Source organism: Siniperca chuatsi, linkage group LG4, assembly GCF_020085105.1.
Source record: "Siniperca chuatsi isolate FFG_IHB_CAS linkage group LG4, ASM2008510v1, whole genome shotgun sequence".
Taxonomy (NCBI): Eukaryota; Metazoa; Chordata; class Actinopteri; order Centrarchiformes; family Sinipercidae; genus Siniperca; species Siniperca chuatsi.
The window spans coordinates 27,510,180-27,537,565 of record NC_058045.1 but is presented as its reverse complement, the minus strand read 5'-3'; the positions used below and the strand labels follow the sequence as shown (position 1 = coordinate 27,537,565).

At 39.6% G+C, this 27,386-nt stretch overlaps 1 protein-coding gene across 1 annotated transcript in view; it reads left to right on the top strand.

Annotated features, from left to right (window-relative positions):
- LOC122874497 (copine-8-like) overlaps positions 1-27,020 on the top strand; it is a 72,410-nt gene extending 45,390 nt beyond the window's left edge. Inside the window, exons 9-20 of the mRNA XM_044192415.1 lie at positions 931-1,035; positions 2,384-2,425; positions 3,383-3,458; positions 5,088-5,144; positions 6,597-6,658; positions 6,942-6,988; positions 8,847-9,028; positions 15,344-15,471; positions 18,173-18,275; positions 19,440-19,497; positions 20,213-20,286; positions 20,890-27,020. Coding sequence (XP_044048350.1) covers positions 931-1,035; positions 2,384-2,425; positions 3,383-3,458; positions 5,088-5,144; positions 6,597-6,658; positions 6,942-6,988; positions 8,847-9,028; positions 15,344-15,471; positions 18,173-18,275; positions 19,440-19,497; positions 20,213-20,286; positions 20,890-21,102 — 1,147 coding nt within the window. The 3' untranslated portion in view covers positions 21,103-27,020. The remainder of the gene's footprint in view (positions 1-930; positions 1,036-2,383; positions 2,426-3,382; positions 3,459-5,087; positions 5,145-6,596; positions 6,659-6,941; positions 6,989-8,846; positions 9,029-15,343; positions 15,472-18,172; positions 18,276-19,439; positions 19,498-20,212; positions 20,287-20,889) is intronic.
- The last annotated feature ends 366 nt before the right edge of the window (positions 27,021-27,386 follow it).

The window sequence follows — 27,386 nt, the reverse complement described above, 5'->3', positions numbered from 1 at the left end:
ACGGTATCTGTCTACGTAGATGGAGACCTTATTTCGATACAGCCAGTCAAATCTCGCATAAAGCAGTAACGTCAGCGTTCTGTCACAGGCATTTCAACTTTGGTGAGCTTGACCCGTGAATTTCCGTCACTGACTATTAGCTAGCCGTCTTTGAGGGTGTTTATGGGGACGGAGAGCTGGGGATCCAAAAATGGATGAAGCTTGTACCTTTTTTAGCTGTGTTGCTAAATTTAAAGGTAATTTATTTAACCTCCTCTGTCAGAGTAAAAAGTGTTCCACAAAAGAGCAATGGTTTGCAGACAGCTATAAGACAAAAGTTAGTGGTGTTATACGTCTCTTGAATAAACTGTTAAGTGACCAAGCTAAGCTGACGAGTTTGCTAACTTACTGTTAGCAAGCTTGTTAGCGCAGAGAACTTTATTTTCTCTCCATTAACTTTTTATTGAACAAAATGTCAGGGGGATGTAAACAGAACAGTGCAGAGAAAATGGAGAAAAGCTTTAGGAGCGATTGTGACGGACTAGCCCAGCTGGGCTGTCTTGTGAGTTAATGGTTAGCTCGCCAGCTACAGTAGTGCACCAACTCACCCGGCGAGTAGTCACTAAGTCACCAATCTTCCTGCCCCACATATTTTGCATGGGCAAGCAAATGTCACTTTGTAGTGTGACCACCGCATTACACTGACACTCTGGCAGCCTGCCAGCTGCTGTCAATCAAACACGCCCCTCCAGCCGACTGAGACAAAGAGGAGCATTTCTGATTTTTCCCCAAAGACCGTTTTTCTTCCTTTTAATAATAAAAAACTATTAACAATACATTGAAAAAACACGTTGACATTATTTTTGACTACAAAAAGGGACAACTAAATGTGATTTCAGTTGGACTTTAAGTTAAATTTTTAATCTGTTAACAGCTTTGTATGTCTCGCAGGTATACCATCTGCCATAAAACAGAAGTGGTGAAGAATACTCTGGATCCGGTGTGGCAGGCGTTTAAAATTCCTGTCAGGGCGCTGTGTAACGGAGACTATGACAGGTACAGTAGGAGAAAGTAGGAATCCCACAAACGCAAATATTTCACTCACAATGTTTACAGTTAGTAAAAAGAGCTATTTTGATATATAAATACTTTTTAGACATATGTTTGACATATACATAGGAATAGCAGAACAATTAACACAGGGACACGGGGAAAACCTGGAAAATGCATTTTTTATTTCACTCTGTCTTTAAGGGTGCAATCATATCTAGTGGCAGCTTTGCTTGCAAATACCAAGCTTCCCACCTGTTAGCTAAGGGATACAGTACTGAAAAGATAAGGCTGCTTGTGAGTGTTTACTTTAGCCAACAGTTTGAAATTTTACACTAACAAGCACTGACACCTTTAACTAGTACTGTACAAATTGACTCTACAAACTGTGCTACGATCTAGCAGCAGAAAGCTAAAGTTAGTCTTGCTTCCTCTTATTGAAAGTTTCATCAGTTCCTGTGTAAACTTGCAAAAAACTACTATGACAAGACAAAACGAGAGTACCACTGTACTGTGCCTGCTGTGTTTGTAACGACTTACAGCAATGTTTTAGCAAGCAAAACGTTGCTAATGTTACGCTGCATCAGCAGAAATCTTAGATCAGTTTAGCTTTTAGACCCCAAATCCCCAAATTTGCTCAGCCAAAATGTTACAGAGTGCCATTGGCTAATGTTGTGCTCATGCCATGTGAGAGTTACAGGAATTACCAGGTTCCGACATGTTACCATTTATGTGAACATCCAGTCGAACGCAGGACCAGAAAACGAGAATTCCTCCAAAAGCTCCAATAGATCCATCTTGGCTCTTAACAATGTGCCTGAAAAAGCACAAAAGCACATTATTAATATGAACAAACATGGATGCCTCACGTCAGCTGAAGTTGTTGTTTTAAGGTAGTTAAATGCTAATTTAATGAATACAGTGCTATAATGACCATGCACAGTGTTTTTAACCCTCACACAACCAACTCTTTGATCATACAACTGTCTTGAGTTCTCCGATGACATGAACGCTCGCAGGTTATAAACACAGGAATATTTCCTATCAATACCTTCGTGTTATGTCATTCTAATACAGATTTGGAGGACTTGGCCATCTTGGTGGCGGTATGTGCTATCTGAGTGCTTCCTAATTCTTGTTTATTTTTATCTTTTTATAACTCTTTTCTTATTTGCCTGGGTTACACCAGGGTATAGGATAACGACCTTCATAAAACTACTATGTAACTCCCCTCTCTGCTTTATGTAGGCTTGTCCACTTAGGACCCCAGCCTTCCACAGCATCAGTGGTGCTAATTGGGTTTTTTAATGGGATTTTTCTCTCCTTCCCTCATCCCTCTTCTGTTTCCCTACAGGAGCATTAAGGTGGAGGTGTACGACTGGGACAGAGATGGAGGGTGAGGGAATGATGCTCTTTCTTTTGTATTGTTAAAGCAAAGTGAAAATGTCTGCACTACATCAATCTATACAGTATTCACATTTTATTGACATCCTGCTGTGAAAGAAACCCCACATATATTTGCAACAAGACCCTGGAGCAGAGTAAATGTAGTAATTACATATGAGCTATATATTTATTAGATTTATTAATCCTAAATGCCATTCTAAGATAAAGATGCCATTTTCGCCTGATGACACTAATAGTGTATGCTCCTGAAAAATAAAAACTGCCCTGAAAATAAGAGGGGGAAAAAGAGCATATGTGCAAAGTAAGGAAAGGCATTTGGGATTATAGTCACAGATCACACTCCAAAATGTTTGTCCTTATACACCCTCTTGTTTGTCACTGTTAGAGTAGATGCTGTAGAAAAATATCACTGCAGAGCCCTACATTTGACAACACTCCCTACTGCTTTAAATATACAGTACATTAACTATTAATACTGCTTGAATGGTCTCTTGACATATAACTTCATAGAGTCAGTCGGGGAATAGAGACAGTGTTTATCTTGTGAAGCAAGTGAATTCCCAGTATTCAGGGCCTCAGTTTTCTTCTTCATTGGTAATTTCATAGGTAGTTTTTGAATTTCAAGGGCATTTTGCCCTGAGCGCCCATAAATTTCTGACCCTGATTCCGACTGTGCTGATTATCTCCATGAAATTATGAAATTGGTTGCTACGCTCACGCCTCCAGTTACCAAGGAGCTTGTTAGTGATACTCCTGATTTCTCCTGTACTTTGAAGAAGACATTACAGATAATGTGAATACACTACAAAAAAATTGAATCTGTACTTCTCGAGCCGGCATTTTTACTGTTGTTACGATGGGTTCTTAGCTTTTTCTGACACTGTTTAACTACAGTGCTTCTCACTATAATACTCACTAAAATGTGACTGTGTGTTCATTTTTACAGCCACGACTTTATCGGCGAGTTCAGCACCAGCTACAGAGAAATGTCCAGAAGCCAGTCACAGTTCCACATCTATGAGGTGATATTCTTCACACACACACATTGAAAGAGACAGACAGTCATGGATGTAGATGCCAGTACAGTGACTTCTCTCTGACTCTCTCCACTTAGTCCTTACCCCAATCTGACCCTAATTCAAATCAAAAATATCCTCACAGACACTCAAATTGGTCTGTGCAGGGGAGATCTGGGATGTCGAAGCATTTTTTGACACAGAGCACTAGGGGGGGGAAAGTAAAAAAAAAAATAGTACATCGTTTGCACAAGTCTTAGCTTCTACAGAATTCTCAGAGGAGAGCTGAGAGGTGAACTATAGACCTAGGCTACAGTGCTGATGTTACTAGCAGCAACTTATTAAGAAGAGATCAACTTGAAGTGAGTAACAATATTTTTGGAGGTTAGCAACAGAGGAAGACTTTGGCTAACATAAACTCAGTTGGCTCAAGGAGCACAGGTATGGTGATGTGAAAATTTATGAATGAAAGGAACTTTGACAGACTGGGAAGTAACAGAGAAGATTAGAGCGGAAAGGCGTGGTAGAAATTCACCAATAGAGGAATAAAGGCAGAATGTGAGAGAAAATATCTTCTTTATTGAACTTTTGCTAAAGCTTCCTTTAGATAACTAGAGAGACTGTTATTGTAACAGATCTGGTTACTGCATCTGAATGCTGATATTTTAAGCAAACTTTTGGCATAATATATGATAATTTGTTTAGTTGTGTAGTTCTGGAAGATTAAAATACACACATTATTAAATTCTCCTCTATCTTTAATTGCAGCACAAGCAATACCATGTAGCAACAGGCTGAGCTCACAAAGGACAGCGCAGCTTGTGTTCACAGTGTAATAAATTTGAACTTTTGGCATAGTGCTGCCCACACAGTGCAGAGCATAAAGGAGCACAGGGTCAAAGTCAGAAATAGCTGTTTTCACAATATGTGAACATAACACGCCTTGTGTCTCCAGAGCGCCTTGTGGTTCTTTGTCTTTGGGCCTTAGAGAGGGATGGACAAGCAACATACTCAGGCACCAATATGATGCACCACTTGATTTAAAATGTATTTAGAAGCTCAGCACACAAAACATAATACATAAAAATTTTAAATGTAAAAACCTTCCTTTCTGGTCTATATTTCGATTCAAGTCATTATACTTTCACTGCACAAACTGACATGGAGGAATACATCAGCACTTATACATTGACTCTAGTAGTATGCTATGCCTTACTTGAAATACATAACAATGTACAGTATTTGCAGTTAGCACCAGTTCCTCAAAAGACTGACTTCTGTCTCTACTTCTAATGCTCGGTGAAGTTCATTGACCGGTCCATTAAATTCAACACTGGCTGAGTGTGGGCAAACCATAAATCACTGAAGGTCAAGAGTCAGTAAAGGTGCTGATGAAGCACAACCTGAATCACTTACACTGTAGAGGCAGGAAGAGCAGGGTGTTCTCTCTCTCCACACAGGTAATAGAAAAATATTGTCAAATGTATTAAAAAACATTTATTTTAATTTTGCTGGATAGAGACTAGGTTGATTTGAACCAAGAAGAACAAATGAGTCAGGATCTCTGGCTGCCATTGTCACCCACTGCTCACTGAGACACAACAAAGTGGATTCAAGTTCATGTTTTCTCCACAGGTGCTAAATCCAAAGAAGAAAGGAAAGAAGAAGAAAAAGTATCAAAACTCAGGAACGGTGAGTCAACAGTTTGTGCAGCTTTCACTGATGTTTTTCCATTGTGACACCACAGCTGCATGTACACTGCTATTCAGTAATTGCTATTCAGAGTTCATGTGATTTGTTTATGTATGGTATGGTATACAATACCAATATGAAGTGACAGTGATGTCAAAAAGACAGGTAGAAGACAGTGTCAGGGAAATATTTTGTTTAAAATATGTGCCTTCAGGTTTTAACTGAATTGAGGTGCCACCACAAATACCTATCACATTAGTTATTTTGCTTTATTTACACTTTAATGAAGGCCTATTTAATTGCGGCCCACGGGTCACATCTGGCCCAGAAGCAACCTCCAAAGTGGCCCAGCATACATAAATCTGATATATGACAAAAAACTACATATGTAAACTACATATATAGGCTAGTGTATGGAAGTAGCTAACGAGTGAGCCATCTTGCTTCCTTCTCAAAACATCTGGCTATTGACAGTCACAAGTAAGGAAGTGCTCTACTGAAAATATGTCTCTGTCAACCCTGAAACGTAAATTTGACAATGTAAAGCGTCAGTTTAACCCTGCCTGGACTGGCAAGTATTTGTATTTTACCGCCATCCCCAAACACCTGCTATTTTTATTACATTCATTTGCATTTAAAATTTGTCATTACCAAAAACAAAAAAAATTATGTTTTAAATTGGCTGCTGAAAATGCCTGGCCCATCTACATTTCCTGGTTTTAAAATCTGGCCCAAATGAATTTGTAATTGAATAGCCCTGCTTTAATGTCTTGTTATCTTTCATGCTAAAAATATTTACCTATGGAGATATTCCTGTGTCTGTAAATCTTTATTGCAACGCTGAGAAATTTTAATTTTATGATCAGATTTGGTACCACACATACATCCATAATGTACAGTACAGGTTGGAACTGAAAAATCACAACTCTCAATTAAGGCTGGATTACCAACTGGGCAAATCTGGAAACTGCCCTGGGACCCCAAGCATCCAGGGGCCCCAAAAGCCCCAGGTTCAGTGTGTGTGAGCTGCTTTTTGATAATTGATTACTTCAGTGGTTCTCAAACGTTTTCTGTCACGCCCCCTTCCCCCCACCCCAACGAAAGTGTATTTCATTTTCATTAAGAATTCAGGCAATTGAAGTAAACAAAAGATTCAGGTTAGTAAGATAGCCTTGCTAGCATCAGAGCACATTTGTTTGTTTAAATGTCACCACATGAATCATATTCATGCAACTTCATGTCTGCTGCATCCACGCCCCACCTGCAGTGGCTGTATGAAATATTGAGAAACAAGAACAAGATACAGAACCGCATGTTAGAGAGACGTAAGATAGTCTACCTAACCAGCCTGACCACTGTTTTTACCATCACAAAATGACAAAATTAGAAACTTATGATCACTGGTTTGATCTGAAAGTAAAAGTCTAATTCCTACACTTTTCTGACTGGCAGGTCACTCTCCTGTCTTGCCTGGTGGACTCTGAGCTCTCCTTCCTGGACTACATCCGAGGCGGGTAAGTTCACAATAAACGGCAGCATATGATTCTGCAGATATTAAGCACCACCATCACTCTCGTCATTAAATCCAGAGTCACGTGCAGTTGTGATGTAGTGTAGACTCAGCTGAGAGGATTACTGCATAGTGTTTATCTCTTAGCTCCAATATGAAGACAGACAGCTGCCGATAACCCGTTGCTTAATTGCTCGCTGCTGCATGCTTTTGAAACATGCTGTGGTATAATCTAGTGTGATTGATGATTCCACTTTACTCCTTATGTGATTTATTTTCTCTTGTAGGACCCAGATTAATTTCACAGTGGCAATTGATTTCACAGCATCAAATGGTAAGTGTTTTAGATCAATAAAATCCCTTAAGTGTATCGAACAGATAAAACTTTGGTGGTTAACACTCAGATCTTTATTTGATGTAAATTCTTAAATGATTCCTTATAAGTCAATTTTAATTTACTTATTCTAATGACACCCCCTTTTATTCAGCTAGAGACAAAAAAGGCAAAGCAGCTGAAAGTTGGACAATTATTTGAACATTATTACTTTAAACATCTGAGCTCAGTTTGATGTTCTTTATTAACCACAATTTGTACAGTTTGTGGCTCAGTGTAGACAGAAACCCACATTCTTTAAATTACATTTCCAATTCAGATTGTTGTCACCATGTAGTCAGTATTTATGAAGCCCCACAGGTGAACTGCTGTACATTTGTCAGTGACAACAATTTAATGGAAAACAAACAAAATAAGCAATTCTGCGCAGAAGACATATGAGTGATGTTCTCATTTTAGTAAGAGATGATTCAATAAGTTAACATGTAATACACTTTTGGGGACATCATTAGATCACAAGAGAAATAGGTGGTGTTTTTTACTGCCATCAAATCATTCCCATCTTTGAGAATGGCTGAAATAATAGTGATATTATGCATGCAATTAGATTATTTTTGTTGGCAATTGGGACCATGCTGAAGTCCCAGTGCTCATATTTGCAAACCTTCTAACAGAAGTTTTGTCAGAGTACAGGTGTTATCATTTATTTTGTTACACAAAGCAGTCCATACACATTCATAGCATATTCAAGTACAAGGCTGGAATGAATCCTATAACAAGTATTATCTTTGTAACCCAAGCCTGATATTTCTTATTCCTCTGTGACATACAGCTCCATTGTTGTTCAAAAACTATTAAAAACACATCAGTGAGCCACACTGTTGTACTGGGTGACATGTTCCTTCATTATGATGAACATGGGAGCTGTAGTTTATTTTGATTCAATCCCACATACACCGTCCTGCTGCCAGAAATACTCACTAGAGCACCAAATGTGTATTACTCTGCAGCTGAAAATACCCCCCAACAAATAAACTATTTCCTCCTGTTTCCTAAAGTGCCCAGCTGTTTTAGGAAATTACTGAGCCTTTTTTTACAATGAAACTACATATTTCCGACACATTTTTAAAGATTCACGTCTTCAGAAGAACTAATGGGCTAGGGGCTGAATGCTACAGATGGTACAGAAGTCAGAAAGTATGACTTCACCACTAGCCTTAGACTTTAATGTTACCATTGTAGTTACAGTTTTTACTTTCATGTATTTATCTTCATCTATTCTCATTTAACAGTTTTTGCCAAAAAATAAAAACAAGACAAATTAATCTGGACTTTTTGTTTTTATCTATCATCTTTTTCTTTTTATTGCCACAAGCAGCTTCTTGCTTTTATGGATAGGAAAGAGAAGGTTTTTTTTTTGCAGATCAAAAAGTTGTAATCAGACGACCCTGCATTATTTCTGAGTAATCACATGTTTACTGATTCAATTCATTTATGACATTGGGAGAGAGAAGATCTTGGAGGGTCAGCGGGTCACTGTAGCTCATCTTGTTAGTTTAGTAGCTAAATTGCAACTGTGGCTACATTACTTGGCTATATTACTTAGCTACACTGTAAAATTATCGTTCCTCACCCTACCCGCTGAGGTTTGAGTCAACCAGTGAGATTATTTCTGCCTCCAGTGCAGCTGTGCCTTCGAGAAATGTTTGTATAACTAAAACTCCAGTCTGCATTTTAGCCCCCTTGCACCCACTCCCCTCGTTTTTATTTTAATATGACTCACAGCCCAGGCGGAGCAGGCATAATTACAGTTTGATACTGATGTGTGTTTTATTGTGTTGAACCATTCGGGTCCCAGGCAACCCGTCCCAGCCCACCTCACTCCATTACATGAGCCCATACCAGCTGAATGACTACGCCATGGCACTGCGGGCTGTCGGAGAAATCATCCAGGACTACGACAGCGACAAGATGTTTCCTGCACTGGGCTTTGGTGCCAAGCTTCCCCCAGATGGACGGGTCTCGCATGAGTTTGCCCTGGTGAGGAGACGACTTTCTCATGATTTGCATCATCCAAACATCCAGCCATCCACCTATATACATACACAAATCTTCCAGTCATGTATCCTTCCATTTATCCATATGTAGGTAAATACTGTATGAACACTTGCATTTATCTGTGCATCCATTTCCCTACATAAACATACATAAAATATGCAAACATCTGCCTGTTTAACTAAATTAAAATTTAGACTTGATGATGGTGAAAGATGAAAAGTCACGGGGTACACAAGTCATAATATACCTTGTCTGGGAACCATGAATGCCTGTACCAAATTTTGACCCAATTCATCTAGTAGATGTGGAATTCTTTGATAGTGGGTAATTGAAAGACAGTTCAAATAAAGTTAGATTTATTCTGTGGGAAACATGAATGTCTGTACCAGATTGCATGGCAATCAATCCAATAGTTCTTAAGATATTTATCATCTTAAGTAAAATCAGAGACAAAATCTCAGTAGGGCTCATGTGAAATGTGGTGCTAATTTTGAACAACATTGATTAAGACTGGCAGTATAAAAACAAATTTAAATTTGGCTTGCTCTCAAACTGTTCTTGAATATGCCACAGAGAATAAATCTTTTAATGGCCATCATGCCAGACAGAAGAGCTTATCTGTCACAGTGAGTGCAAAGAAAACTTGCATGTTTCTCAAAGAAAGATATAAACATAAAAACTCCAATTACAGGCAATAGTGTATTGGTGGGTGGTGAACGCTGCTGTCCAAAAATATGAACAAATGCAGCCCAGCCAGCCTGCACACACTGTGGTGATGGAATCCAAATGAGCTGGTTAGTTTTTGGCTGTAAACAAGCCTTTATAGCTGTGCAAACACACCCAATTTCTTCTCTCTATATTCTGCCAGTCCTACTGAAGTGACAAAGATTTTAATATCTTTATGGAAATTATACCAAGGTTTGACAATCATTTGATAACTCTAACATATATAAATCATAAACACAGTACCCGTTAAGGATAAATAATCTGGATTATCTGTGTCCTCCATTCAACACTATCAGCACTCAACTATGTATCTTTTTAACTTTCCATTTCTCATCCTCCACCAATCCATCCATCCATCCATCCATACCACTCTGCCAATGTCAAGCGCTCTACTGTCCCTTCCAGATGTTGCTCCAGAGGCGTTAACAGCCATTACAGCTGCTCAGTGTTGGATAACAGCCTCCCCAGAGGCACCAGACCTTGAGACACATATGCATTAATCTAACCATTAAGGACTTTGTCAGCTCTTAAAGAGGAAGACTTCAGCTATGTAGCCGCAGTGGGAGAAAGCCACCAATGAATCCGACGTAATTATGCAAGCTCCATTTACAAAGCAAAGGAGTCTCATTTGCACTGTTCGTACTCATGGGCAACCAAGCAGAGTTGGTAAAGATGGTTTCATACTGAGATAATTAGAAAGCCCTAAACATATGGGTAGCTTAAATAATGTATTGTTTGCTTCTTTGTTAGTTTCTTTTGGATATCTTAAACCCAGTCAACTCAGACATCGATTTTAAGGTTTTTTAAAGGATGTTGGGGGCTGCAGAGATACAAAAACATGGCAACAACTTTCGTTCAACATCTTAAAACAAGAATTGACTGATAACATCTGGTGCAAACAAACTGCATCTCACCACAATGGATTTTACCAAAATGCTTCTCCTGGTATCCATTCCTTATGTAGAGTTAAAAATGTGAAATGGCTTGCCTCAGGATATTCTTTATTGAAATGCTGCAACAGAAGAAATAAACTGTCGACATTTCCCTAAAATATGTGTAATATGTTTAATGTTAGATTGGATTTTACATTCTTAAGGGCTTGCAACCTTCTAGTGCCTCTTACACTTGGTAATATTTTTTGATAATATTGGAGTATTATTGATGTTTTGGCCCTGGGGTGGCCATTTTTTTTATGTCTGTTGAGTATGCATGTAATCCTGTTATCTTGCAATTTGCAGCCAAAACACGCCTGTTTTGAAAATAAAATGTAATTCCATCCAAGCCTTTTCCCCATAAAGGGATATAAAACCTACAAATACGTTTTTATTTTTTACTCCTTAAGGGCGTTTTTATTATTCCTGTCAGCTGCACTCTCTCTGAATATATCAAAACAAACTATATTCAATTTCATTTTAACTTTGATGCATAGTGTTAAAATGTGTGTAGGTCCCAGGTGTACCACGGATACGCTATGTAAACAAGTTATTCTAATTGCCCTTGAATATATTTAACAAATTTTTCACAATATTTACTGGCTGCCATTAAATCAATGATGGTGGCACACTGTATAAACAGTTAGTTTACACAGTAAACTAACTAACTAAAACTGAAGCAGGAATGTGGGTGAAGATACTCCAGACCAACAGCATAGCATCATCCTGAAGGAGAAAAAGTAATGTGTAATCTTTGCAAATATGGTCTGCTTTTTTCCTGAATTGTTCCTGAAATGACAAAAGCGTAATCAAACTCACCAGAATCAGACTACTGTCTTTTTAATTTGCCTTAATACAAATGAAGAAGAACTTACAGTCTTTGGCTTCAGTTTAGAATAATGGTACAAAGTGAGGTTAAAAAAAGACTAAAGGCTTTCTTGAGTTTGTGTGTAGTCACTTGAATTGTGTTGCAGCAGCTGTTAAGAAACATTTGATGCAAGCCTACACATCCCCCAATTAAAATATATACTTTAATACAGTTGACAGTCCACATGTTGAAGTATCCTTAGGCAAGACACTGAACCCTGGGTTGCACCCTAGCTACTGGGGATGCACAAACTAGTGCATTCCTAATTGTTGGTCCCAAGCCTGGATAAATGGGGAGGGTTACATCAGGTAAAAAAAAGCCTATGCCAAATCAAATATGCGGATCATCAGATCTCCATGCCAGGTTGGGTGGGGCCCAGTTTGCCAATGAGATGGAAATACAGGATCTGCTGTGGTGACCCCTACAGGGAGCAGCCGAAAGAAGGAGAATACAGAATACAAAACATGGCCATCATGAATTTTACATTATGGGATACTAAAATCTTCCAAGGACATAAATATCTTCATTTCACATTTGCAGAATTTGTGAAACTGACATCAAATGTTATTCTTTATTTATTCATGAATAAAAAAAACTCTGGTCAGTCTCAGTTGTCTTAAGTACTGGTACCAGGAAGCCAGCTCCACACATCAAACGCAGTATAGTGTCAGCTTGCCAACCCCCCCGTCCCACTAGCCTAGTTATACCCAAGCTGCCATGAGAACAAGGTCATAAAGAAGGGAGTTTATGGCTCACTTTAGCTATCTTGTCTTCTTTGAACACAAATCTAATCAAAACCAATTTTAAACAAGCATATCTCAAGAAGTCAAGACACCACACGGTCTTCTTAGCTTTAGGGCTGGACAGTCTGAGCCTTCTCTTACGTCAAACGTTGCATTACCCCTTTTGAGTTATTCAACAGATTTAACAGTGGTTCAGTGTGCTAAAGACTGTCACCAGACAGAAGCTATATGAATTTGGGGATTAACCCTGTAGATATCTTGCCCATCTTGTTAAAAAGAGGGCAGACTCTCAAACTATTGTTTCAATTAAAAACTCCAGTGGTGTCAGAAACTATTACTACTACTAAGGGTTTGCATTATTTTATTTCAATTTATAGAAGTCGGAACAGCCTGACAATGCCCTAGCCCTTATGCACTTATTTTTCTCAGACCTGAGACTCCAAAAGGCTACAGAAGCTCAAAAACTACAGTTAAATGCCCCAATCACAAGAGAGGAAGCATTGCTTGCTTTGAAATCTATGCCATCGGGGAAGGCCCCAGGGCCAGATGGATTTTGGTGCGAGTTTTATGAGGAGTTTAATAATAATCTTAGAGCCCTTGCTGACTATGTTTAACCATTCATTGGAAAATAGGATTCTATCTCAGTCACTCAGGGAGGCCAATATCTCTCTTATCTGTAAAAAAAAGAAAGTGCCCTGATATTTGTGCCTTCTGTAGGCCAATAGCCCTACTTACATTATTAAGAAAAATCAGACCGGTTTTATTGAGGGTCAGAACTCCTGTGATAATTAGAAGGATCCTTAATATCATTCAGCTATCCCAGAGCTGCAAGGACCCTGCCCTTGTGCTTTCTTTCAATGCAGAGAAGGCATTCGACCAGGTCGAGTGGTCTTATTTGTTTTATACACTGGAGGAATTTGGCCTGGGTGATAACTTTGTAATTTGGGTCAGGGTTCTTTACAATACTCCAACGGCAGCAGTTCTGACTAATGGGCTGAGATCTAGCAATTATCCCCCTAGATGGAATAGACAGGGTGACCCACTTAGCCCGTTGCTCTTCAGTGTTGCTATTGAGCCACTGACCCAAGCAATAAGGCAGAATGCTCTAATATCTGGTTGGAGAGAGGGAGCATGAAATTACCCTGTACGCAGATGACGTGTTAATATTTCTGTCAAGACCACAAATCTTTATTCCCTGCCTGACCCAAGCCATCTCAACATTTGGCACTTTTTCAGGGTACAAAATTAATTTAGCAAAGTATGAGGCCATGCCGCTGGCATCTCAAACGTCTGTCCCAAGCCTGTCAGAGCCCTTTCCTTTCTGTTGGTCACGCACTGGTTTTGTTAACTTGGGAGTGTATATAACACCCACATAGGGCCAGATGTTTAAGACCAATTTCCCTCCTCTTCTGGATATCATAAAGGCAGATGGTGTTCGAAGGCTGGCTGAGTTCCTTTTTATCTGGAGCAAAAGGAGGCCCCAACTGAAAATGGCAAAACTCCAAATGGCTGGTTCTGATGGGTGCTTAGATGTACCAAATGTGAGACTCTCAGCTGGCGACACACCTCTGGGTGATAGCGGATTGGTTCAAATATGACCCAGCCTCAATCTAGCTCGAAATTGAATCTGTCAGTCCAAATGCTGTTTGTGGATAACTTTGAGTCTGTCAAGGACCTCTGTACTAAACCTATCACTTTAAGCGCAGTCAAAGCCTGGAGGTCCATCCGTACTACAGAGGGCCGTGCTCAGGTAACATCCCCTACCACATACCAACCAACCAATAGTGCCACCTCACATGTAGAAGGGCCTTGTCTTTACAAGTATCCAAGAAACGCATTAGTTATAAGGCTGGCACAAACAGACCCTGGACTTGATGACACAGAGCAGATGGAGAATAAAATGTTTACTTGCAAGCAGGGTTTGGTACACAGGGGAATCAGTCCAAAAATGCCAAGGTATCAAAAACGCGAGACAAAAGGCTGGGTTTAAGTCACGGAAAGTTTGGTTATGATGGAAGGGTAATGATGGACAGGTGAAACTAATCAGGGCAATCACACTGGTGGGAGACACATGAGGGCAGGACGCATCTGAAACGAGAGACAGAGGTGAGTATACCAAAATAAAACAGGAAATAATAACTGAAAACTGGAAACAAGGAAAACATAATTTAATTAAGAGACTAGGATGTAACATTAGTGTATTTTATAGAGCCCTAAATTCCAACTCATTACTAACTTCCCAAGCAACTAAGCAAGCCTGGGAGAGAGACTTGGGAATCTCTACTGACGATCTAGACTGGCAGGAAGTGACGATCCATGCTATGGAAATATCAATCTGTAATCAAACCAAATCTGCTCAGTTTAGAAGTGTACATCGCACACATGTAACACCTGCTCTCAAGAACAAAATGGATGCCAATGTGTCTCCGCTCAAGTGTAACTCGGAGACTGGCAATTACATTCACTGTTTCTGGTCATGTGTGGCGCTACAAAGCTATTGGTCTGGCATTGTGGATGAATTGTGTTATTTTTGGTGTTCCAATAGAGTTAGACCCTATGTGCCTCCTTCCTGGTCTTCCAGATGGTCAGATGGATATCATAAATATTAAACACAAGAGGTTATTTAATCAATTTACTTTTGCCGCTAGGAAGAATAATTTGCTCCTTTGGATCGAAGATGCTGCTCCAACAAAAAAGACGTGGCACAATCTTATAATGGAATATATTCCCAATGAATACATCTCATGAATGCTTCACTCCTCAGTGGGCGCTTTCTATAAAGTTGGGGACCCTTACTTAGAGCATATTGGACCTATGCTGTCATCTTCCATATTACAAGGGTTTCCTAAACCGGACTAGCCTGTCTCCGTACCTTTTCTACTGCAAACCTTTCTATTTGTTTACATAATTATTTATTTATTTGATGTTGCCTTTCTCTGTTGTAGGGGGTGCTGTATTTAGCAGTTTTTCTTATACATTTCAGTAATTTTCTCCCACAATTATTAAAGGTCTTTCTGTTTTTGTGTAGAATGGTAATCCACAGAACCCATACTGCAATGGTATCGAGGGGGTGATGGAAGCCTATTACCAGAGTCTAAAATCTGTGCGTCTCTACGGACCCACCCACTTCTCCCCTGTTATTAACCATGTGGCCAGGTAGGTTCACCATAATTACAGCCAGGGACGTGGAACATGTAGGCTGACACACACGCAAATGTCATCGAGTACAATACCACCATAAAATTTAGTGTTGAAGAAATTCCTATAACATCAATAAAAGTCGACGAAAGTCCAACCATGTGTCAGGGCTGCTGTACAGCAATCTGTGAAGCAAAGGGAGGAGATTAAAATAAATGTGCTAATGGCTCTTAGTCACCTAAGAGGAATCAATTCTTTCTGCGGTGGTTTCGAAACATGCAACAACCACAGTCTTTTAGAAGGTAACCAGTCTGCACAATGACTGACGGGCTGCCTTCAGGTGCATGATAAGGCACCAAGGAAATCAAAAAGCTGAAAATCCCCATGCACAGTTGAAGAAACAGTGCTGTGAATAACAGTAAATGTCACCACACCTACCATTCACAAACACAGTAAATGAATCCCTATAAACACAAGTTGTAGCAGTGCTGCAGTACTAAAAAGAACAAAACCTGAATCATGAGAGACATATAAGCTCTCAAGTGCAGTTAAACCTTTATTGGAGCAACAAATTATAAATGCAAAAAGCTGCTTTTCCACAGTTTTAAATATTTAAAACAAATAATATACACTTCTAGTAGATACTACCAGAAAGTGTCAGCAGCACTTACACACCCAATTTACACGCATAACCACTGATAAAAAGTAATGTGCTGTTTTGTAGTACAGTATTTTCCAAATTCCAACTGACGTTCCCTATTGCCAGATCTTGTCTCATGATCCTCAAGACTGACTGTAACAAGCACTTCTCCCACTTTTTATCATCGGCTTTCAAATCCCATTTCTCTCTCCCCGAGTGCCGTCCTCCCACTCAGAGAATTTGTTTGTCATTTGTTGTTCTCACTTCTGTGGAACATCTGACTAAAACCCAGGAAGATATCGCTTAAAAAAAAGTGACACCAAGTCACGTCAGATTGCTAATTGTATGACTGTTTGTGTGTAAGAGCGTTGTTTAACATATACTCTCAAAATATTGTCCTGTGACATCACCTCAAACATTTCACCCAGGTTTAACAAAAAAATGCTACAACTGTTAGTTTAGAGCTAAAAAAAAAAACCTGACTCCAAGGTGTATCAGTATAGTCACATACGTCTATTTAAAGCTTAAACCACACTATTTTCAATGATTTCCAATGTTCTTTTTATGAAATATATGTAGTAGATGCACACTGCTTCAGTATATTTATTATTATTATATTATATATCAGTATTTTCTGTATGATATTAAATTGTTTGCTTTCCAATGTTAACTTTTTAATGCTGTCATTTTAGCCAGGTCTCACTTGTCAAGTCACTTTTATTTATACAGCCCAATATCACAAATCACAAATGGGACTCTACAATCTGTACAGCATACAACACGCTCTGTCCTTAGACCCTCAATTCAGATGAGGAAAAACTCCCCAAAAAACCCTTTTAATGGGGAAAAAATGGGAGAAACCTCAGGAAGAGCAACTGAGGAGGGATCCCTCTCCCAGGAAGGACAGACATGCAATAGATGTTGTGTGTACAGAATAGGCCAACATAATAAAATTACATTATGGACAATCAGGATGACAAAATTATAGATAGATTGTAAACATATATGAAGAATATGGATCTGGGAGGATGTCAAGCAACTTCCAGGTGCCGCCAAACAGATAGGGCCTGATCCACAGGACCTCCAGACTACACAAAAGAGGCTGTTGATGGAGATGGTTTTAATACAAGACCCAAATGAGTTGAATTTAATATCAAGATAGGAGATTAAATTGAAAATAGACTTAAAGATTAAGGCAACAGCCCCAACATAATGTATCTCAAAAGACCTCCTGGTTAAATAAAGGTAAAAAAAAAAACAGCTTTTGATAGATATTGGATGAGACAATTTGGAAGTACTAAACCACACAGTGATTACTAAAATAAAAGACACGTGCACATAACTATGTGCTAAATGCTTTAAATACCAAAAACCTTACAAAATAATTTTCATAATCAATAAAAATCAATAAAATAGTAAATAAATAATGTCCTCTCTGAGGTGTAATAGGCTAACATGGGATATTACATAATAAGGTTTGCAGCAACAACTAATGTGGTTTGAGAGCAGGGGTGCATTATACAAGTAGGGCTACTCAAGCAAGTTCATTTTTCTACTTCCACTTTGACTTGAGTAAGACAGTTGGAAATAAAGAGTGCTCAAAATTGAAGCAGTAGAGGCTGGCATATCCTGACTTTTAGTCCCTGGTATGGGTCAAGCTCCAAAAACACTGGATCCTACACTTCCCATAATGGAACTTAATAGCATCTTTTTGTTAGATCCTCCGCAAGTGTCTTACTCTGTTCCTCCAGTTTGTAGCTCAGGCTTTCTGTTAGCCTCCAAACTCAAGCCAAGATGACCTCTCAGACTTTTGAAAGCTCTTTCAGAGCCACATAAGACATTATACAACTGTTTCAACTGCTGAGTAGTACTCCCCATGATCAGTTAACTGGTCTTGATGTGTTAAATCAGTGGAGTGCCCTTTTTAAATAAATATAGATAGATAGATTTCAGTAGATAAGAAAAGTCAGAATGTCCCTTTTTAATGTTAATAAAATGTCAAAAGAAGTGCAGTCTTTCTGTCTGCCTCTTTTATTTTTGCTCATTTGACCTTTGACCCCCCGTCTCTCTACATGCCAGGTATGCATCAGCAGTGACAGACGGCTCACAGTACTTCATCCTGCTCATCATCTCTGACGGCGTGATCACAGACATGGCACAGACCAAGGAGTCCATAGTCAATGTACAGTACCAGATTTAAACTCAACCTATGTACTGTGTGTTTTATTGTTCAAACTTTATTAAGACAGGAGACTTTGTGTTGCCAAGGCATTTTCAAAAACATCTTAACCAGTAAACATATAATGGGTTAACAAATGTAATTTACAATATCATGACAGCAGCAGTCCATGTACTGTATGCTCATATTCATTCAGTTATTTGGCTGTAAAACATGTGAGAACCCCGGGAAGTCCAGCTATGATTAAGCCACTAATGGAGATGCTAATAAACCAACAAACAAACAATATGAATAGGAGAATATGAAAAGCAGTCCAGCTGCTGTCTTTCTCTTTTAGCGCTTCCCTCTCTCTCTTTCACTCATCTTCACTAATGAGAGGAGTGAGGGAAGAGGGGGGTCAGCCTGGTCACCCTCCCGCCACCTCCCCCTGCACCCTCCAATCCTGCTACGTTCAGCTCTAATAACTCTGCTTTCTAATCAGTGTGTGGTCAGAGCTAATGTGTGTAATGATTTTTCATGTATTTGGATTCATTGCCCTGTGCTCATTGCTCTGCATCACACAGCCTCTCCTCACCCACACCCCCATGTGATGTAATGTTATTGTAAAGTAAGATTTGAGAGTAATTATTTACTAGCCTGCGGAGGATCCATGCCCCTCATATCTCAAGCAATTTGGGCATCCATCTAATAACCACAGGAAGTTATGAAACACTGAAAAACCTTCATTCATCACTCGAACTGTACTTTGCTGTCCCACTTGGCTAAGATTTAATAAACAATATTGCGATGCAGGGCAGCAGTTCAGCTGCAGCTCAGGGCAGAGGAAGATGTAAATGGGAGTCATTTTTAAGCTGTCAAGCTATGGGAGATTTAGACAAAGTTGTAGATGCATGAAATTAGAAAACTCCAGAACTGGCCGGACGAGAGGCTTTATGAAACCGGCTGCACAGGGCAGATGGAATTGGATGAACCCCGTCTGTCTTAACAATGGCATTGAATTTTGCTATTGAGCTTCCTTTCTATGGACTGTTAGCATTACAGTTAGTAATTCACGGGGGTATTTCACTGACAGCCTGCAGCGTTTAAGATAGCAAATGGTGGAAAGAACGAACGTTGCCTCTTCCCCGCTTTTGATGTGCTTATTTTGTCTCCTTCCACACTTTACAGGCCGCGTCTCTGCCCATGTCAATTATAATAGTTGGGGTTGGACCAGCGGAATTTGACGGTAAGCAGGGTGAAGATCATGTGTATGCGTGTGTGCATACTTTTGTGTATATGTGTAGGTGTGTGCGTGTGTTTATTTGAATGCGGTAATCCTTCGCCTTCATTCTTCTTCCTATCTCACCTCCCACATGGTTCAGCCCTTTTTTGTGCAGCTCTTCCTTTCTTCTCTCCTCCATTCTCCTTCCCCTTAATTCCCCCCTCCTCCACTGAATATGAGGTTAAGTGGATGTGAAAATTCTCATTTGTCAGACCTGAGGTGGTGCTTTTTTCCTTTATTTTTTTTCAATGGGCGATGGTCACATTTCTCACCTCTCTCCTGTGTCATGTTTACAATTCACAGAGCAGTCCTCTGGAAAAACAAGCTCACTCACGATGAGCAATTAGCCTGCACAGTCAAACGGGATTCAACGATTATCACGCTTATGAAATCAGTGTGCACAGTTGCATGATGTCCTCCATGGTGCACATCGCTGGCTGTGCTTACACATATTCTAGCATGTTGTGTGCAAGTTACAGCCCGATGGCTTCGCGCTCAAATTCTGTGTACTCATGCCACGTTTGGCATTACCAACACTCCAAGAAATGTAACCCAGTGGCACGCTAATGGCTTGCACAGATTGAAACACAAAAACTGCGCGTCATGTTTGCACATCGTAGCTTTGACATGGCGGTTCGAGTCTCCTGTCAGGGCATGACTGATGTGCTTCCCTCCTCAGAAATGATCGAGCTGGACGGGGACGAGGAGAGGATCTCATCTCAAGGACGATATGCAGAGAGGGACATTGTTCAGGTACAGAATATTCCCAAAGACATGGCTGACTGACTGTGACACTAGAATGTCTTCAGAGAAATGTGGGATTTATGATTAATGGGAAAAGGTCATGGTGTTTGACCCTCTGCTGTGCTCTTGTTCTCAGTCTGCCATTGTTCTATCTCCTTTCCGCTGTCTCGCTCCTCTAAACTATATCCACCTTTTCCTCTGTATCCCCTTCATTCTGTTTTTCTCTTTCACTTTCTCTTACCTGATATTTTATCTAACCATAAACTCTTGTTTCTCCTGTCCTTGTTTCCTTTCCTATCGTCTCCTTTCCTGTTCTTATTCCTCATCTCCTTTCCTTCCCTCTCCTTTCCTGTTCTTATTCCTCTCCTTGTTTCCTCTCCTCTCGTCTCCTTTCCTGTTCTTATTCCTCATCTCCTTTCCTTTCCTCTCCTCTCCTGTTCTTATTCCTCTCCTTGTTTCCTCTCCTCTCCACTTCTCTCCTTGTCTCCTCTCCTTGCTTCCTCTCCCACCCTCTCCCCGTCTCCTCTCCTCTCCTCTAATTTCCTTGTTTCCTCCTCTCTCCTCTCACCGTTTCCTCTCCTCTCCTTGTTTCCTCTCCTCTCTTCTCTACAGTTCGTTCCTTTCAGAGACTACATTGACCGGCGGGGAAATCACATCCTCAGCATGGCTCGCCTGGCTAAGGAAGTGCTCGCTGAAATCCCAGACCAGTTCCTTTCCTACATGAGGACACGAGGGATCAAACCAGGCCCCTTGCCACCTCCATACACCCCCTGTCCACCACCGGCTCTCCACCCCCTCCTCGCCAGACGGGTAAGCCGAATCTAAAAGCCAAGGCCTCGCTCCAACGCTGGCAAGCCGACTCTACTGGTCTCTACTCTCCCCTCTCTGCTTCTTCTTCCTACTCTTCACTGGAAGCTTTTGAGCACACGGCAAACCTCGCCCGCTCTCTCATGTTGCACTTTCGGGAACGTTTCCATGAGCTGTGAGCGTGATGCAGATAACCCCAAGTGGGACGCTGCCACTTTTTAGAAGAAGGGACTTTTCCCTTACTGGACGAAGATGGGGGGTTTGAATGGTTGTGATGGGAGTCTGACATTACCCACCTGCACCAGTAAGAGTGAACAGGACAAAGTCTGACCAATCACAGCTGTCAGACTGAAAGGGTCCAAACTGGGGAGGCCCTTTTTTGAAACACTTCATCTGTTTGCTATTTCTATTTCCACTTCCTCTATCTTTCACAAAATCATGTCTCTCGATATATAAATGTTTACAAAATTGAGGACTGGAGTGGAGTTTGTTTTGGGTTTTTTTCAGGAGGAAATTTATACCAATCAATGTGAAAACCTTTCAGATTCCTATTTTTCGGCTGCAGAAAATGGAGGTTGTGACTTTGTACAAAAACGTTTAGGCCCTGGTGCCACATTCTTCATTACAGTGTGTATGTTTGTTTTTTGTTTTTGTTTTTATGAATGGAGCATGTGCTAGTTTAAGAGAAGCATGTACTGTTGTCTTGCACTCAGGGCTTTGTCCCTCCCACACAAACCCCCCACCACCACTGTCATGTTCCATTAAGAGCAAACCCATCACCTACCTGAAATCTTCCCATGCTCCTACCTTCTGCTCCGTCCACCTGCCTTGACCCAAAAGGAAGCTGTGCTTCCTGGGAGTCTGGTTAAATGAAATGCAGCAGGGACTTGAACCAGCCTTACTCTTTTGTCAGATAACATTCACAGGCACCGTATCCTCTGTGGGTTCTGGAAATGTGGATCTCCAAGCCCAGAAGTCAAAAACACACATCTCACTACCGAACCTGACTGTGTGTTACGTTTTAGAGTCACTTTATTTTCATGGAATAACATTGTACTTCATAAGCATTTTTCAGTTTTGTTTTACGTCTCTCTACCTCTCACTTTGTTTCGTATTGCCAAAAAAAGTTGTTTAAATAACAAAGTGTTGGTGTGTCAGTGATTTTTGGTAAGTCTGCAGAGTTCACAGTTTTACCTTTCTCAGTAAGTATTCATAAAATATTTGCCAAACTGTAGGTTGAAAGTTATCAGATCAGGTGACTCACACGTTTGTGTTAGCAACACACTGTGAATATGTGCACAGAAAACAGTTAACCAACAGACCAAAATGCAAAGATGCTTTTCTTTTAGCAGCTACCCATATGAATCACAGCTTTAGTTCCATGTTGTCCAGCAGCATTGTAACAGTAAAAGCTGAAGCCAGTAATAATCAGTAACCGCTAAGGTTTAGTAGCATGTAGCTAATCATTAGGATTTAAAGGAATAGTCACCAGAAAAAAAAACAATGTTTTCTGTATCAAACACTCCTGAAAGGTGGCTCTGAATACTTTGGAGCTTGCTGCTTCGGGGATGACAGCAGCTGTTCTCAGTTACAATGGATTCCAGTGGCAGTTTCCCTGTTTCCACATTGGCTCACCGCCTTTTTGCAGCGATTAAAATAGGTCACTAGATGCTGTGCTCATTGACAGCTTTTTCCCCCCGGATGGAAAAACAACCGAGCCCATCAGAGTTTTGTAGGTGGGATTAAGAATGGGGATTTTCCTGTGGCAGAGCCTTAAAAAAATTACGGCAGATAATGACCATCAAATTGGCGACATACATGGATGAAATTGACACAGCTGTACAGTCGTAAGTTGACTTTCAGCAAATTTTTCTGATGAATGTGTGACAAAAGTTAAAGGCCCTCAAAACCTTTTTTCTTAGCCAGCCTCTCATTATAGAGCAACAGGGTCCTACAAGAACACAGCATTTCTTTTAAATTTGAAATGTTTTAGTTATTTCATATCAGAGTTTTCTGTATTTTTTTGTTTCATCTGTGCTCTTTTCACTGGTTTGAAGTGGGCCTGGCTCAATTTGGAAATTGTAATGTTACATACTTCTATGCACCAATCACAGTTTAGCAACTTTTGAATCAAAATGCGATGAGTCTTGTGGTTGTTTATCCTGCCAGCACTGTCAGTCAAATGATGAAACCACACCCACACAGTCCTTGAGTGTTGAATAATGAAGTTAAAACAAAATGGCAATGCAGTCTGATTATCAGTTTAATAGCAACCCTATTTCATGCCATAAAAGAGTAAAAACTGTTAAGTGAAACTTTTCAAATCTCCTGCAGCATAATCCACGTCTTCTGTCATCCAAGCACTATTTTCACCAAAATATGGCTATACACATCTTCTGTTTGTTGCTAGCATGGTTAGCTGTTTATATCTGTTGAGTTCAACTGAGCCTTCTTATGTTGTTTGGTTGCAAAAACTTTCTATAGACGTTTTTTTAAATGTTTTATTTTCTTGAAAGTGAGTCACCATTGGAATCCATTGTAACTGTGAATCCAAGCTAAACAAGCTACAGGTGGTGAGTATTTGATATTTAAAACCTAGTTTTTCAGAGCAGAATTCCTTTTAAAAAGGGGGAAATACTCACACCCAAAACAGGTAATTGCACTTAACAGTCACTTTTAGCCATGTTTTGTGGTGAAATTCAAATGCAACCCTGCTGTTTTGCCCAGTAATGTATATATGAAAACTTTACAGTGTGACTTTAAGCAAAGCACAAACTCAGACAAGCTACAGCCACCGTATCCAGAGGCCCCTTTTAACGTATGTAAGTGTGTAAAGAAAAGCGTTTATACATTTTACTCTCTGTGTGTACTACAAACTGTAGATCCTATCAGTACTTTTTAGGGCCCTATTCAGTCAAGGAATCAATGTAAGAGAAGGTTTACAACATTTTTCTAAACTTACGCCTCAAAATCATCATATACTTCATATACATCTACTTATAAACTGCTTGTAAAACATTTTCTTAGACATTTATACACTGTACAAATGTTTGCCTTTTTTTTCCATATTGGTCAATATACTGTATGTGTAATGCTGCTGCTTTACTGCTGATATAAGTATTACATTTTATACTAAGGCCTGTAATCATATTTAAATCATGACTAACAGGCCTTATTCATGTTTATACATAAGTTATTCATATTTAAATCATGAACGACAGGCCTGTATTTTTTTATAAGCAAACGGATTAGATAATAATGGATGTTTCATGTGTGCAAGATGTTTAAAAGTAGACCTAGTGATCAAGTACACCGTAGCAATATTTTTCTGCTATATTCGACATATTGTTGAGTGTAGCGTCTCATTGTTGGATGAGTCTCATTCCAGAAAAGCTGGTTACTCAGTGTGACTGAATAGGGTCCCTTAGTGTTAGAACAGGTAGTCAGATAGATTTTGTACTCTTCTGTATTATTGTTTCATTGTGGGGATCCCGTATGACAGGGGATGGGGATGTTGAATTGCACAATGTAGCACTGGTCTCAAGTCTGGTATTGGACTGGAGCAACCCCAGACTGAACCAGATCAGGCAGGAACAGTCTTTTTATATGTAAATATATATTCTGTATATAATGTCTGTATGTTTTCTGGAGAGTTGACATGCAGCGAACTACCAGTACTCAGTGACTCTCCTCCTGAAACACAAGGCAGGGCCTTTCATTTATTTATTACGACAAGATGTCAACTTCATCTCACGCCCACACTCTCATATATACTGTACATCCAGTACATGTATTTGTATATGAAACATGCATGACACTTACATAACAAGGTGAAGGTTGAGTGAAGATTAAGAGTTTCTTGCTTGTTTTCTCAGAGAAACAGTGGTTTCGGAGGCTTGATATTTATCTCAGTATCAACACCTTAAAAGCTTTTCTGTCCTGTGACCACGTTTTTAGGTCTAGGATGTCAAACTGGGAATTTTTAAATGGTATATACAGTATTCTGTTTCAAGAACTTGGAGGCAACTCCAAATGGATTATATAGGAACTAAAAAGTAATCCTTAATATATACTTTTATTCATGACACACATGAGCCAGATTTTTTTGTTCTAATACTCAAAATACTCAAATGCCCATCTCAAAATGTTAAGAGATCATTAAAAAACTTGACTCCTGGATCAGGAACCGCAAAAAAAACCCCAAAAACATTCTTAGCTGAGATAATGATGAGAAACAGTATTAAAAAACAAACTAATTAAGCTAATGTTAGCTTAATTTGCTGTCTTAAAAAGGCCAACCGTTTAATGTATACAGCTGAATTGTTTTAAAACAAGAATCTTGCAAAAGGGGTCTTGATGGCTACATCCATGATATAATGCTAAAAGACTCAGGCTAAAGCTAACAGGTCCCAGGCAACAAATCTGCACCCTCACCAGTTGTTGATCCATGTAGCCAACAGAAATTGGTCTTGTATTGCAGTGGTATGATAAAGAAAAATGCAGGATCAGACTGTTATTTCGCTCTAACATAACCCTGTTCGACTGCTTAGCTAACATACTATTATCACTTTTAACATTACAAGAGTAATGTTTGAAATTAGTCCTCATCCTAAAGGCTAACCGATGTGTTTGGCAGGCGTGTCGCTATCTCGGGTAACGTCGGTTGGCTGGAGTGTAAACCTGTCGTAACTTGTAACCCCATAAACTAATGTAGCTAGTTAATGATGTACTCATTGGTTATATAAGTAATGCTCGGTTACAACTGTACTGTAAGTTGTAAGCTAGTTAACTGGCTAATGATTGCAGCTCACTCCCAGTTGAGTTGGAAGTCTTAACATATACCGATGGGTTTGTCATGTGCGGCTGCAATGTGTGAAATCACTGTTCCTCTGAGGCTGTGTCAGTGTAGGAGTGACAATCAAAAGCATTTATTGTGTAAAAGACTACAAGGCGGGGGGGAAAAAACAGTGCACATACAAGCTTTAATGAAGTAGGCTTACACCTTGCTGCCTCCCACCGCTCATCGCTACATCCATGTCACTCTGCCAAGGCGGTCAGCATGCCAGGCCATATGAATGCCCACGTAATCTTCACACTTACAACATGAAAGTTGTTTACTGTACCTTATTATAATAATAATAATAACAAAGTGGTTTAATTGAATGCTTGTGATGAATATCCTGTTTTATTCTGATGTTTTTTAAAGCATGCATTAAGTTTGCATGTGTAGATTTTTTTCTAACAGAGATGCACCAGTGGATTTAAAGAAAAAAAAAATGTAATATGACATCTTACGTGTTATTTCGGAGTATTTTAGACAACTTTTTTGCCTTAAAAATCTCACTGATCAATCTTGGAATTGTGCAATGCCTTCAGATGTTTCTTTTGTTTCTTGTTCTCGGATATTTTTCTCTTTATTTTTTTGGGTACGCTCATGCACAGCTACTCATCACTCATCTCAGCATTGTTCTCTCAGACCCAGTGGTTGAAGTGATGTGAATAAGACGGAGAATGATCCGAAACAGAAAAAAAGACTGGGCTGTCTCGCTCTCAGCGAAGGGACAGAATCATTCAGCTGGGAATATTGTTGTCCAGCCTCATCAGCCATGTTTAAAGTTACTACAGATCTGTGTTTTTATCATAAACTGAATCATAATCTGCCCAAATCCAACTGTTATTTTTCATCAGTCCTCATTTTGGATCTCAAGAGTGATTCGTGGCTTCTGCATGATGCTTGTGATTACACTAGAAGACCAATCAAAAATGATTTGTCCATTGATGCATAATATTTACTTAAAATCAGTTCTTGAGGTTAGTGATATTGCAGCACAGGTTTTACTGTTCTACCAGGAAATATGGAAGCCACTAAAGATTGATTTAAAATGACTATTTCTGTAAGACTTGAAGTATTTAAATAAATATTCATATCAAACCTTTTTTGTTGTTTTTGGTATATAACTGAATGTCAGGACTTCATTACACTATAAAAAGAAACTTAATGAAACTGAACTAAACTTTTTGGGTCGACAGGACCAAATAAGGATTTTTAAGTGCCTCGCAAAAAAAAAAAAGTCCTTAAAACGTTTCATAAAAATATCCACAGTGTTATAGTGTATCATTAACATGTTCATCTGTATGGTGGGCTGTTGTAAAACACAAAAACAGCATTTTGTTACAGACGATCTCCATTTTGATAGGCACCTGTCGTGGTTGACGATGCCAATAAAATCTGTTTCATTCCAAATTCCAGAGCCAGCGCACTGGAATAGATGTTCTTCACACTATTACACCTTTAAAGTGTG